The sequence below is a fragment of the Geotrypetes seraphini genome, chromosome 17, assembly GCF_902459505.1.
Source record: "Geotrypetes seraphini chromosome 17, aGeoSer1.1, whole genome shotgun sequence".
Taxonomy (NCBI): domain Eukaryota; kingdom Metazoa; phylum Chordata; class Amphibia; order Gymnophiona; family Dermophiidae; genus Geotrypetes; species Geotrypetes seraphini.
This window is the reverse complement of record NC_047100.1, coordinates 16,991,026-17,006,173: the sequence shown is the minus strand read 5'-3', so window position 1 is coordinate 17,006,173 and position 15,148 is coordinate 16,991,026. Positions and strand designations below refer to the sequence as shown.

The 15,148-nt window shown below is 41.3% G+C and overlaps 1 protein-coding gene across 2 annotated transcripts in view; it reads left to right on the top strand.

Moving 5' to 3' along the window:
- Window positions 1-15,148, top strand: part of DNAH12 (dynein axonemal heavy chain 12) — a 451,362-nt gene that overhangs the window by 72,157 nt on the left and 364,057 nt on the right. For both annotated transcript variants that reach the window (XM_033925718.1, XM_033925717.1), the window contains exons 14-15: window positions 2,046-2,171; window positions 3,328-3,462. In XM_033925718.1, the coding sequence (XP_033781609.1) occupies window positions 2,046-2,171; window positions 3,328-3,462 (261 nt within the window). The remainder of the gene's footprint in view (window positions 1-2,045; window positions 2,172-3,327; window positions 3,463-15,148) is intronic.

The window sequence follows — 15,148 nt, the reverse complement described above, 5'->3', positions numbered from 1 at the left end:
TCCTATCCAGTCCCATCGCTTTGTCCACCTTCAGTTTTTCAAGTTGTTCATAATCACTTTCCTCTGTGAACGGCGCAGAATCTATTCTATTTTCCTGTGTTAACTTTGCCAGACAACCTCGGTACTTCTCCAGGATTTTCTTCCATGAACACAGAGCAGATGTTTTTGTTTAGCACGTTTGCTTGGCCCTGACCACTGCGCTCCTGACTCGTGCGCCTGCTGCCCGAAAATAGTAAGGAGCCATCGAGGGAGGGAAGAATTTAAAAAAGGTACGGGGTGGTATGATTAAAAAGGTGCAAGGGGGATGATTAAAGGTACAAGGAGGGGGTATGATTAAAAAGGTGCAAGGGGGATGATTAAAGGTACAAGGAGGGGGTATGATTTAAGGTACTGGGGGGGATGCGGGATGATTTAAGGTACTGGGGAGTATGTGTGGGGTACGGGGCCTGTCTGTCACTAGGCCTGCCTGCCCTGTGCCCTCTCCTGGCCTACCATTAGACCACCAGAGGGGGGGGACAGGGTGCAGAGCCTGGCAAGGAGTGTGGCGTTGGGTACAGAGCCTGGCAGGGAGAATTTGGTTCAGAATTTTTTTTTTTTTCTTGTTTTCCTCCTCTAAATCTAGGGTGTGTCTTATGGTCTGGGGTGTCTTATGGAGTGAAAAATATGGTAATCTTGGGAGAGGAACTAGATAAGGCTGTCCTTTAGTTCTTTTACTTTGCACCCTAGTTATGCCTGGTGGGCAGTTATTCATAATAAACCTGATAGTCCTGGGTTCCATCTAAGGGACAATGAGTTTAAAATTATATTATTTGTGGATAGTGTCCTTCTGTCTCTTATTTAGTCAATTAAGTCCTTGCCAAATCCACTTCTCTGAACTTATATGGAAGCATGAACCTTTGTGGTGGTACTGCAAGACTACTGCTAGCAGTTGTCGGCACTGTTTTCAGTGAAGGGGCCAGCAAGGGCAGGAACAATTGGGGAACACTCTTGCCTAGGCCACTAGACAGCAGAGGTTTTACTAATGTAGGACTGGGTGGTTGATCTTCAAGTGGAAATAGGGTATGTTTGGTAGCGCTATAGAAATTAGTAGGAGTGGTAGGAATGGAATCTTCTGTATTTATTGATAGGGTGAGCACTGCAGTTTGGGGAGATCTGATTTGGAGTTCTAGCCCTACTAATTTGTCCAGTTTTGGCCCCTTTAACATACAGACTGAGAGCATCAGGCCATAGCTTGGTAGCTTAATGTTCTGGGCAGTAGAATAACTCCAGGTGCATGCCTTGCAGTGTGTACCTGGTGCCCTTTGAAAGCCATGTTATAGTATTTACATAGTAATAAGTTACTTTTCATTGTATCTTATTACTATGTGATGCAGGGTAACCTAAATAATACTGTACTAAGGCACTGCAAGTGTCATTAGAGCCCTTTAAAGGGGAAAATAATGTGGGTGGTACCCTAATGCAATTTGATAACTACCACCTTAAAAGTTTTTATGTACTGTTTAAGAAAACATTATTATTATTATTATTACTCAATTACAGTTGGATAAACTGAAGCAGAGAGAGAAAAATAACTTGACAGAAGACATGCAAACTTTGGTATAGTGCAGAGGTAGGCAATTCCGGTCCTCGAGAGCTAGAGCCAGATCAGGTTTTCAGGATATCCACAATAAATATGCATGAGATAGATTTGCATCTGAAGGAGGCAGTGCATGCAAATCCATCTCATACATATTCATTGTGGATATCCTGAAAACCTTACCTGGCTCCGGCTCTCGAGGACCGGAATTGCCTACCCCTGGTATAGTGAGACTTTGAGTTCAAAAAGTCTGTGGTGTTTTTGAATTAAAGGGCATAATGAATCAAGCAATTACTTTCATATTGCACCTTAAATCTGTCATACAACTTTGTTTTCAAGTCATAAAAATACATACTTCCTCCAAGAAGTGGAGAAAATAGTAACTTGGCTCTTCATTTTGTTATTTTCTTTGATATGTTAAATGAATATACTTTCAAGAATCAAAATCAGTTTATGCTCTGCTTTATAGGAGTGCAAACGGCGGATGAATTATCTTCTAGATGTTTATCTATTTTCACCTGAAGATTTGTTACTGAATTCGACTGTGCTACTTTGGCCAGAAATGATTAACCCAGTGTTTGATGAAAATGATGAGGTAATAATTCTAATGAATATATGAGCCCAAGAGCTGGTCTCGATGGACAACAATAATATGCTGGTAGGCCTGCGTTATTGCCTATCGAGACTTCTGGGGAAGGTTGGACACTGTGTGAGGGAGTGGAGGTTGGGGGCAACAGAATGACGTAATTGGCCGGCATAGTTTCCCACCGCAAAAATTTTGAAGGGATTGGTTGTGGGGAGCAGACGCAATCAGTACTAGGGAGGTATAAAAGCCGGGACCTCCGAGGCTCAGGGCTTTTCATACTCCATGGAAATGGTTTTTCCCTCCTACCTGCCCCTTTTTCCTTTGGCAGGTTATTGTTTAACTGGGTAGGAACTTGGTATGTCGTGAGAGTGGTGATCCTGAGTTACTAGTTGCTAGGCTCATCTGGCGATGAGTGGTAGGCTGGCTGGAAGCCTCTGCTATTGGGTTGGGCGACCCTGGGAAATGGGGCATGGAGGTACATGCCATTCACAGACCATAGCTGACATGACAGGGTCAGGTGCTATAAGTATTACTAGGCACATTTGGTAGCTTGGGAATGTTTATTTGCTGTTATTGTTTGAACTTGTTATGGTTGCCAATAAACAAAGCTGCAACTGTTTACCAAGGGGAGAGTTTTGATTATATTATGGTTCCAAATTGTCACCAATGCTGTGACTGGGGGTGGGGGGGGGGGGTGGGAGGAAGGGTAAAACATTGCAGACATGTAACTTTAGCAGACTGCCTATGGACCCATGACATGGGGGAAAAAATATCAACATTTTGGATTCACTACTTTAGACAGTGACGGTCATAGAGTTCCTATGAGCGTTGGAGCAGTGCAAAACATTCAGCGCATCAGCCAGTGCTAAAAACTTCTTGTGTGGTTTTGTAAAAGGGGGAGTTAATTTTTTTCATAAGAGTGGGGTTTGTATTGTATTATAAATTATTTGCTCTAACAGAATTCATTAACACCTTATTTTTTGCTTGCAAGGACATTCATAAAATGCCAGTTTAAGTTTTGGCCTTTGTGCCTTTTAGTTTTTCTTTGCTGATATTCACAAAAAAGCTCAGGCCTTTAGTAAGTGGTCTAAGTTGACTTTCATATCTACCCTTGGACTTCTTTTCTTCTGCTAAAAAGCCTTAGGAACATTTATCATCTTTGCAGCTGATCGAGAAAGCAAAACTTAAAGGTGAAGCTGAACTTCTAGTTAAACGAGAAAAGCTGATGATGGAGCTGGAGAAACTTTCACGCCGTAAGGAGGAATTTGAGGATTGTTCTGAAATGGATATGATGGCACAGGTATGAAAAATATATTTTTGATTGTAAATTGACTAAGGATCCTTTGATTGCCATGATCTTTGATACTTTCATCTAATATAGGTACTGAGATCTTTATGTTCCTAGGATTTTTGTATAATGGTTCAGCTGACAAGTGTTAAGTCATCTGGACTAGAGAATGATATGGGAATAAGTTTTTTCCCCGTCCCTGCAGGAACTCAATTTCCCTGTCCCGTCCACAGAGGCTTGGCCTCCTCATGGGCAGAATCCCGGAGGCCAGAATCCCAGGCAGTTTTGCCCAAGGAGATTTGTAGAGCAGCTACACTGTCCACCCTCCATACTTTTACAAAGTTTTACAGAATGAACATGGCAGCACAAATGGACACCACTTTTGAGTCCTCAGTGCTCACAGCAGGCTTATCTGCCCCACCCTAGGCCCAGGGGACTGCTTTGGTGTATCCCACTTGTCAAAACTCATGCCTCTTTTGCACTGGAAGAGAAGATTAGGTTCTTACATCGATAATCTTCTTTATCCCAGGATAAGTAGGCAGCCTTTTCTCACATATTGGTGACATACACAGAGTCCGGATGCGGACAGCTTCGCAAGCAGACTTACTTGTAGAACTTTAGAAAGTTCGACTGCCGCACCGCGCATGCGCAAGTGCCTTCCCGCCAGTGCAGGGTGCGCGCCTCCTCAGTTCTCAGTTTTCCGTGGAGCCGAGAAGTCCTATTTTGACGCTCTGTGCTAGACTCAGTTCTACTTTCTGCCTTCTCTCGCTGAGGCTCGTGTGTTATTTCTTTTCAGGGTCGCTGTGTTTTTCTTGCACGTTTTATATATTAAAAAAGACTTAATTTGATTTTTCTTTTTTGTCACGGTGGGGCCTGCCTCGCGGCCTCAGCCTGTGGGATTCGACCTAGCCGAGGCTATTTTTCTGTTTATGTCCCGGACGGTCACAGGCTTCAAGAAGTGTAGCTGTTGCCAGTGCGCGATCTCCCTCACTGACCCATATAGCTGGTGTATTCAGTGTTTGGGACCTGACCGTTGTCTGGAGTCGTATGCCTGCTGCGCTACCCTTCAACTTCGTGCCCACAAATGTCGTCCAGTTCAGGTGGAAAAACTCTTTGGAGGTATGGATCCACTTGCCCCGGTCTCGACCTCAACTCCGGTCAAGCTCACAGGGATTCCGCCTTCTGCCTTGACCTCAACTTCAACCTTAATCAAGCCATCCTCGTTCAGCGAGTCCTCGTCCTTGAGCAAATCTGCTAAATCTTCTCCTGACAAGACGCTTGCCTCACTGCCTCCCTAAGGTCAGGTTCCAGCAGTGATAATCAAACTGCCCAAGAAGCATGTCTCCAAGTGGAAGAGTCATTCTTCTTCCTCTTCCTCTTCCTCAGAGACTATAGCCACACCAAATGTACCAGATCCTCAAGTCTCGGTGTCACATTTGGAGGCTATAATCCAGATCATTTTGTATCATCAGTTTGGTAATATGCTTGCCCAAACATACTCCTTTCTTAACTCTGCTTCCTGCAGTCCAGCCTGAGCACTTAGCAGTATCACAAGGAGTTGAGTCCATGGGAGTGCCTCAAGAGGATTCTACACACTCTATGCAAGGAATCGAGTCTTTGCGAGTGTCTCGTCTGGAGCATAAGTACGCTACTCAAGGAGCCGAGTCCTTGTCAGTGCCTCGGGATACCTCGACACCAGGCGTTCAATCCCTTGTTATCTCGATCTCCAGCCTCCAGCCCTCCCTCCTTGTATAAGGCATCGCCCTTCCCGAGGCATAGGGCAATGACTCCTTGACTTCCTTCACAGCGAGACCTACCTGGTTCGAGGTACAGTTCTCCGCAACAGTCGAGGCATCCATCAAGGCACAGACCTCATCTCTCCAGACCTTGAGACTCTTCAAGGCCTCCAGCCCCGAAGTCAAGGACACCACCTCCAGATGCCTATCCTTCTTCTCCTGTGAGGGATTCTATCCATTCTCTCAGTAAGTTGTCTATATTTGCATATTCAGACCTCAGGTATTAGTACTCCAGAGAAGCTTCACTTCCATTCTCTGCCTTGCGAGGTGCCTCGAGGTCAACCTTCCTTGGAGCAGATACCTTTTTCTTCTTTCTTACGTCAAATGAGTAAGGACCTCAGTATCACTTTGGACTCTGATTCCAAAAACTCTCAGGAATATTTAGAAGAAATGGGTATGTCTCATACTCCTGCGGAGTCTCTCAAATTGCCCATCAATAGACTTCTTTCCTCAAACCTTTAAGAGAAATCTTGAGACACCTTATTCCATTCCTGCTGTACCAGGAAAACTGGATTCTCGTTACAGGATGGTCCACTGCAAGGGCTTCGAGAAATCTCAGTTATCCCATCAGTCCCTTCTTGTGGAGTCTTCTCTGAAAAAGACCAATCTTGCCAAAGTTTATGCCAGTGTTCCTCCTAGAAGAGAGGGCAGGACCATGGACAAGTTTGGTCGCCATTTGTATAAAAATTCTCTAATGGAAACTAGAGTTTTAAATTACAATTTTGTTTTCATTTCTTATTTCAAGCATTTGGTTGACACACTGCCTGAATATTTCAAATATATTCCTCAACACAGTCTTCCAGGTTATCAGCAGATGATCACCACTCTGACTCAACTCCACATGCATCTCCTTCAATCTTCCTATGATGCATTTGAACTTTCCTCGAGGGTTGCTGCCTTTTCAGTGGCGATGAGCAGGCTTGCCTGGCTCTGCACTATAGACATGGACCTCAAATCTTCAAGATCGTCTGGCCAACATCCCTTGTCAGGGCAATGAATTGTTTGTTGACTCTAGCAAGGCAGCTACTAAATGATTGCCTGAACATGAGAAATTGTTTGCTTCCAACACTCATCCTAAGCATTCTACCTCTAAAGGCTTCAGACCTCTTCTGTTTTCCACAGAGAGCGGCTCCTTATACACGAGCGCCTCCTAAGAAATAACCACAACAGCAACAGAGGCAGCAGAAACCTCAGACTCCTGCTGCGCCTAAGGCCTCTCAGCCTTTTTGACCATCTAATACAGAGCATAACCTCCATTGTTCTGCCTCTGTCCTCTCCCCTTCCCATTGGAGATCATCTTCATCATTTTTACCAATGCTGGGAGATCATTACATCAGACCTCTGAATGCTGTCCATCTTCAGGGAAGTTTACTCTCTTCATTTCATCCAGGTTCCTCCAGATCTGCCTCCAAGAGAGAATCCTTCCAATCCATCCCAGACCGCCCTTCTTCTTCAGGAAGCTCAAGCTCTGCTCCATCGAGGAGGTTCCCCCGGAACAGCAGAGCAGGGGGGGTTCTACTCCCGTTATTTCCTAGTTCCGAAGAAGACGGGCGATCTGCGACCCATTTTGGATCTCAGAGCCCTCAACAAATTTCTTGTCTGAGAGAAATTTCAGATGCTGTCTCTGGCTTCATTATACCCCCTTCTAGATCAGAATGATTGGTTATGTTCTCTAGATTTCAAAGAGGCTTGCACTCACATTCCCATTCATCCAGCCTCTAGACAGTTCCTCAGATTTCGGGTGGGAAATCTGCATTTTCAGTAGAGTGCTACATTTTGGCCTGGCTTCATCTCCAAGAGTGTTCATCAAGTACCTAGTTGTAGTAGCAGCAGCTCTGCGGAACCATGGTCTGCAGGTGTCCCGTTTTTTCCTTTGTTTTTCTACCAAAAATTTAAGATTGTAACTTTTAACTTTCTTCCTCCCGACTCATGTTTGTATTATATGTACAAATCTATTATAGCAGGCTCTTATATTTGACACCCCTCAAAGAGTTCAAACAATAAAGTAATAATTGGAGAGGCTCTAAAGTCTCTTAACCCACTGACCTCAGAAATGCCTAGGGGTATGTTCATAAATTTTCAAAGAACATACAAACCTATAGCGGCACCCATAGTCGTCATAGGTCACTAAATTCTTTTTATTTATTCAATAGTTTATATAAATATTTCTTTTGTTATTTAAAGTATCAAAACAGTACTCATCTTTTGCTTTGTTTTCATCTACGCGGGTGGGGGTAGGCACTCCGACATAGACTATGTTTCGCCCCTACGGGCTGTATCAAGGAATCCCCCTGCAGTAATAACAATTTAATTAAGTGATTTAACTTTTATAGTGATTTTAAACCAATATAGTTTAAATAACAAGCATTCTACCATACCTTAAATCCAGCGACTCATGCTTCCCGCTGTAGAATTTTATATCAGGAAAACATGGCCGCGGCGTTTAAAGCTATAAATAGCTATACTCTAGCGTCATGACGTATCTCTAGCGTCAGACACACCTCCCAGCTGATTTCCCCATTATATTCTATTGCAATATCACAACCTCATTCAGATTAAAGAGAACCACTCAATTTCAGCGTTTAGTCCTAAAGGTATCACTGTATTTAATCTGTAGATCCATTTCTGTTCTTTAAAATTTAATTTATCTTTAATATTTCCACCCTCCCACCCACTAGAAACCTGGTCAATAACCCTCCATTTCATATCTATAATTTTATGTTTTTTCTCCCTCCAATGTTGGACAAGGGGAGCCTCTATATTTCCTGTATTTATTCTAGATTTATGCTCGTTTAGGCGGATGTTAATTTTCCTGCTTGTCCGTCCAATATAGAGCAATTGGCATGGGCATCGGATCATATAGATGACAGAAGAACTCTGACAAGATGTATTCGAATAGGCTTGATAAGTGATGTTAGTCCCCGGATCATTCCAAGTGGGGCCTTCCAGTGTTAGATCGCACCATTGGCACTGAGAACAGGCTTGATGGGAAAATACAGTCGTGTCATCTCTTCTCTTAATTTCATAGCGATGCCTGGATAGAAATTCCCCCACAGTCTTCCCCCGCTTATAGGAGACTATAGGGTAGTCTTGAAATTGAGCACTCAATTGAAGTGTCCGCCAGTGATTCTTAATTATTGCAAAAAAAGAGGTACTTAGAGGTGTATATGGAAGTACCATTATTAACTGTTCATCTGAAGGTTCTATATTTTTCTCCCTAAGGAGAAGAGATCGCTGAGCAAACTTCGCCCTAAGGTAACCTCGTTTAACTGACTTGCGAGAGTAACCCCTCTCATAGAACCGGTCGCTCAGCAACTTTGCTTGTATTTCAAAGTCTTCCTCAGAAGAACAGAGTTTCCTAATCCGTAGGAATTGACTCACCGGGATGTTAAACTTCAGAAAAAAAGGGTGAAAACTAAAAAAATGGAGGAAATGATTTCTATCCACCTCTTTCCGGAATAAAGTTGTTCTGATTTGTTGGTTCTCATCTTTTATCAGGAGAATATCAAGAAAAGAGATATGATTTTCATGGTAGGTCATAGTGAACAACAGGTGAGGGTTGAGAGTGTTTAGCCATGTTAGAAAGTCCTTCAGTTCGGATTCGGATCCGTCCCAAAAAATCAGGATATCATCCAGATATCTTTTCCAGAGGATAATATGTTGGAAGTTGGGAGCAGAAAATACCTTAGATTGTTCAAACTGGGCAACATATAAACTTGCTACAGATGGGGCCAGAGTGGCCCCCATTGCTACACCCTGAGTTTGTTTGTAAAAATCCCCATTGTACCAGAAGTAATTCTCTGTTATTACTAACTTTGCTAATGCCAGAACCCATTCATATTTAAATCTGCCTAGATCTATCTGCATAAGAGTCTCTTTTATAACTTCCAAAGCAGCCTCTTGGGGTATTTTCGTATATAGAGACGTTATGTCCAAAGTCACAAAAAAGGTGATGTCATCACAATTATTATTTTCTTCTAATATACGTAATAAGTGGGCTGAATCTTTTACATAAGATGAAATTTTTGGGACCTCAGGTTTTAAAAAATAGTCCACAAATTTAGACAGTGGTTCTAGTATAGATCTTCTAGTAGATACAATAGGTCTCCCCGGGGGGTTTTGAAGTCTTTTATGTACCTTAGGCAACATATAAATTTTCGGGGTAGATGGTCCCACTTCTAGAAGGAAGTCCGCTTCCTTCTGAGTCAAAAATTTTCTTTGCATCCCCTCTTCAATAAGTTTTTCAATTTCCAATTTTAACATCTCCATGGGATCTTTGTCCAGCCTATTATAGGCTAAAGCATCCGACAGTTGTCGATTGACTTCCATATTATATGTTTTTCGGTCTTGTATTGTAATGGCGCCCCCTTTATCAGCTCTCATTATTATCAGTTCCGGATTATCTCGAAGTTCCTTTAAAGCGAGCTCTAGTTTTTTTGAGAGATTATACATCTTAGTATCTCCATAGTGCTTTTGTTCTAGCTCAATAAGATCCTTCAATACTAAATCTCTAAAGGTAAGTAGAAAGGGTTTGATAAACCCAGGAGGGCACCATTTAGATGGTCTTTTCATAATTGAAGTATCAAGTCTTGGAGGGTTTTCTTCAAAAAATATCTTCAGTTGAAGTTTCCTAAAAAACCGAAAAAACGCAATCCTCATTAGGAATGAATCATATTTTACTGTGGGCACGAATCCTAAGCCGAACTGAAGAACTTGGATCTGTAATTCTGAAAGTGTGGTTGAAGAGAGGTTGATAATCAGTGTTTCTGATATTGCTTTGAGCGCAGGCTCGGACCGGTTTGGTCTCGAGGTTTCTGTATAAACTTCCCTCGTCCTTTGGATGGTTCGTGTTGTTTTAGAGACGACGACGTCGAGCTTTCTTCCGTAGTTGATTGTAGACTGGAATTATCAGTAGTATCACCACTGCTTCCATCTGAAGTCCCAGAGGAGCCATCAAAGGCCACCTTCTTATTAGTGTTGTAAGGCCCTTTTGAATTTCCTCTTGGTTTATTTATCATAGATTTTTTCATCCATGTATATACCCGATCGTATTGGTAATCGCGTTCATCACGCTTAAATTTCTTAATCTTATTCAGACGTAAGGAATCTTTAAAGGCAGCAATTGTATCATCCAGATATTTTCTCTTTGTGGCAATATCTTCTTTATCAGTTTGTTGTTCTGATTGCATAGTATGTTCAATATTTTTAATCTGTTCACGTAGTTCCAATTCTACATTGGAAGTAGTCTCGACCAATAATATCATTAGATCTCTACTGCATTTATTTAGAATAGCCGTCCACTTATCCATGAACGTCTTGTCCATGGTAAATGTCTTCGGCTCCTTAAGGATTCGGAGGCCTCGAGGAATCATGCTCTTTCTTAGATATTGAACTAAAGTGCTTTCATGCAACTCGGCTCGAGTCAGCCTCTTCCAAACGTTTTCTAGATCTTCCCAGGAGCTAGTTGTGCCTGTATCGCCTCCTTCATCCAGCAAACATGGTCTCAATAAGATTTGCTGGAATTGTTCTTCCGTATAGCCTTCAAAAGTATTTTTGTATTGAGCCATATTGTTTTGTCAATACAAATCTATTATAGCAGGCTCTTATATTTGACACCCCTCAAAGAGTTCAAACAATAAAGTAATAATTGGAGAGGCTCTAAAGTCTCTTAACCCACTGACCTCAGAAATGCCTAGGGGTATGTTCATAAATTTTCAAAGAACATACAAACCTATAGCGGCACCCATAGTCGTCATAGGTCACTAAATTCTTTTTATTTATTCAATAGTTTATATAAATATTTCTTTTGTTATTTAAAGTATCAAAACAGTACTCATCTTTTGCTTTGTTTTCATCTACGCGGGTGGGGGTAGGCACTCCGACATAGACTATGTTTCGCCCCTACGGGCTGTATCAAGGAATCCCCCTGCAGTAATAACAATTTAATTAAGTGATTTAACTTTTATAGTGATTTTAAACCAATATAGTTTAAATAACAAGCATTCTACCATACCTTAAATCCAGCGACTCATGCTTCCCGCTGTAGAATTTTATATCAGGAAAACATGGCCGCGGCGTTTAAAGCTATAAATAGCTATACTCTAGCGTCATGACGTATCTCTAGCGTCAGACACACCTCCCAGCTGATTTCCCCATTATATTCTATTGCAATATCACAACCTCATTCAGATTAAAGAGAACCACTCAATTTCAGCGTTTAGTCCTAAAGGTATCACTGTATTTAATCTGTAGATCCATTTCTGTTCTTTAAAATTTAATTTATCTTTAATAAATTCTTTTGCAATAATTCTTTTGCAATAATTAAGAATCACTGGCGGACACTTCAATTGAGTGCTCAATTTCAAGACTACCCTATAGTCTCCTATAAGCGGGGGAAGACTGTGGGGGAATTTCTATCCAGGCATCGCTATGAAATTAAGAGAAGAGATGACACGACTGTATTTTCCCATCAAGCCTGTTCTCAGTGCCAATGGTGCGATCTAACACTGGAAGGCCCCACTTGGAATGATCCGGGGACTAACATCACTTATCAAGCCTATTCGAATACATCTTGTCAGAGTTCTTCTGTCATCTATATGATCCGATGCCCATGCCAATTGCTCTATATTGGACGGACAAGCAGGAAAATTAACATCCGCCTAAACGAGCATAAATCTAGAATAAATACAGGAAATATAGAGGCTCCCCTTGTCCAACATTGGAGGGAGAAAAAACATAAAATTATAGATATGAAATGGAGGGTTATTGACCAGGTTTCTAGTGGGTGGGAGGGTGGAAATATTAAAGATAAATTAAATTTTAAAGAACAGAAATGGATCTACAGATTAAATACAGTGATACCTTTAGGACTAAACGCTGAAATTGAGTGGTTCTCTTTAATCTGAATGAGGTTGTGATATTGCAATAGAATATAATGGGGAAATCAGCTGGGAGGTGTGTCTGACGCTAGAGATACGTCATGACGCTAGAGTATAGCTATTTATAGCTTTAAACGCCGCGGCCATGTTTTCCTGATATAAAATTCTACAGCGGGAAGCATGAGTCGCTGGATTTAAGGTATGGTAGAATGCTTGTTATTTAAACTATATTGGTTTAAAATCACTATAAAAGTTAAATCACTTAATTAAATTGTTATTACTGCAGGGGGATTCCTTGATACAGCCCATAGGGGCGAAACATAGTCTATGTCGGAGTGCCTACCCCCACCCGCGTAGATGAAAACAAAGCAAAAGATGAGTACTGTTTTGATACTTTAAATAACAAAAGAAATATTTATATAAACTATTGAATAAATAAAAAGAATTTAGTGACCTATGACGACTATGGGTGCCGCTATAGGTTTGTATGTTCTTTGAAAATTTATGAACATACCCCTAGGCATTTCTGAGGTCAGTGGGTTAAGAGACTTTAGAGCCTCTCCAATTATTACTTTATTGTATTATATGTAACCATATTGTTAAATGTTAGCCTCTTTTTATTATTTTTTATTGGATTTTGTACATCGCTTAGTAATTTTAATAGGCGATTAATCAAATGCACTAATAAAACTTGAAACTTGGACGACTGGCTCATCAAGGATTCAACATCTCAAGGGGTTATGTAGTGACCCTATGGACTACGTGGGTCCTACAAAGTTTGAGGTTCGAAATCCAACTTTCCCAAGTCCCAGCTACAGCTGTTTCAGACTTTACATTTCATCAGAGCTGTCCTGGACACAGTCCGACTCAGAGCATTCCTTCCTCAACAACGTCAGGATGCTCTTATTCATCTCTGCCACAAAGTGTCTTCCTTGGCTACAATTTCAGCAAGAGACATAATAGTTCTCCTAGGTCACATGGCCTCTACAGTTCACGTGATTCCTTTTGCCAGACTTCACCTAAGAATTCCTCATTGGACCCTGGCATCTGAGTAGGCGCAGGCTTGCGACCTACTTTCTCAACATATTACAGTAACTCCTTCGTTGGATGCTCTCTTCCAATCTCTCCAGAGGTTTACTGTTTCAAATGCCCCCTCATCAGAAGGTCCTCACGACAGATTCCTCGACCTACGCTTGGGGGGGGGGGGGGGCTCATCTCAACGGTCTAATTTTCAAGTTTTATTAAGTTTGTTGTATACACAATATCATATACTTCAATGTGTATAACATTTAAAAAAAATAGGGGACAAAGCAAAACTTTTTTTTATACAATTGAATACAAATTATATATGTTCTAATACATAACTGATACAGAAGGTGAGGGGGATGAACTACAATTTTTAAAGAAAGAGAAGAAACATTTAGGGAAGAACACATATGGTGGGAACACAAAAGAGAGAGAAACAAAAAAAAAAAAAAGGGGGATATTGGTCCAGCACGGATTGTCAGTGTCACATCAATCTGTTTGGAACTCAGAGAAATCTTAAATGCTCTCAAAGCTTTTCAGCATCTTCATCACAATCAAGTAGTCCTCATTCGGACAGACAACCAAGTCGCCATGTACTACGTCAACAAGCAGGGAGGAATAATAATAACAGTTTATATACCTTAGGACCGTGAAGTTCTATGCAGTTTACAAAGATTAAAAGAAGGTACAAATAGATTGAACTTAACATGGTAGAAGCTAGAGAGTAGATCCTGAAGCAGAGCTGAGGCAGTTTGTTGTTGTGGGGAGAGGCAAAGAGATCTATCTGAGGAGTTCCCCACTGAGAAAAAATGTGATGGAGAGGCGAAGAATTGAGTGTCCATTCTTGAGGTTGTAGAAGACGACTCAATTTGTCCGCCATACAGTTTTTCTCTTCGTGATTATAGACTGCTTTCAGGAAGGTGTTGTGATGGATTGCCCAGTTCCATACCATTTGAGCATCCTCTTTGTCAGGATGCTCAAATGGTGTGGAACTGGGCAATCCATCACAACACCCAGGTTTTCAGAATAACCCTATTGAGTATGCATGAAGAGATTTGCATATCTGTCAATCCCACTATATGTAAATCTCTTTAATGCATATTCATTAAGGTTATCCTAAAACTTGACTGACCTGTGGAACCCTTTGAGTACAAAGCACTGGTAATATCTCAAACCAAGATCATATAGCTTACGGGAAGACCTCAGAGACCTTTTTTAAGCTATTCAGACGAATAAATCAGGCTAAAAAAGCAAGTCAAGCCCCAATCATTGGTCGAGCCCCCAAAAGCTTGCATATAAATATTAATAAGCATTCAATATTTGTGATATAAATATTCAGCCTTCACACATTGAACTTTAAATAGTGGTGGAAACAAAAAGACAGTGCTGAATTTTAAAAATGCACTTATCTTATGAAATACCACGTTTGTGAGCCAGCACAAGTTGTAAAAGCCCAAACGGAGCCTCTGTTTCACCTGTCTTAACAGGGCTTCATCAGGGGAAGTTCTGTCACCCGATGAAACCCTAAGATGGGTGAAATGGAGGCCCCGTTTGGGCTTTTCCAACTTGTGCTGGCTCACGAACATGGCGTTTCATAAGATAAGTGTATGTTTAAAATTCAGCACTGTCTTGTTTCCACAGCTATTTAAAGTTTAATGTGTGAAGTTGAATATTTATATCACAAATATTGAATGCTTATTAATATTTATATGCAAGCTTTTGGGGCTAGACCAATGATTGAGGCTTGACCTGCTTTTTTAGCCTGATCTATTCATCTGAATGGCCTAAAAAAGGTCTCTGAGGTCTTCCCCTAAGCTGTATGATCTTGGTTTGAGATATTACCAGTGCTTTGTTCTTTACTTTGATGTAATTACACTGGTTATTGCAGTTTGATACATTGAACCCTTTGAGTACCCCTGTTTTACATACTGCTTCATGCTAGGTGTTTCTACCATATAGCTTTGATCCATTCAACTATGATGCATAATCTCGGCAACA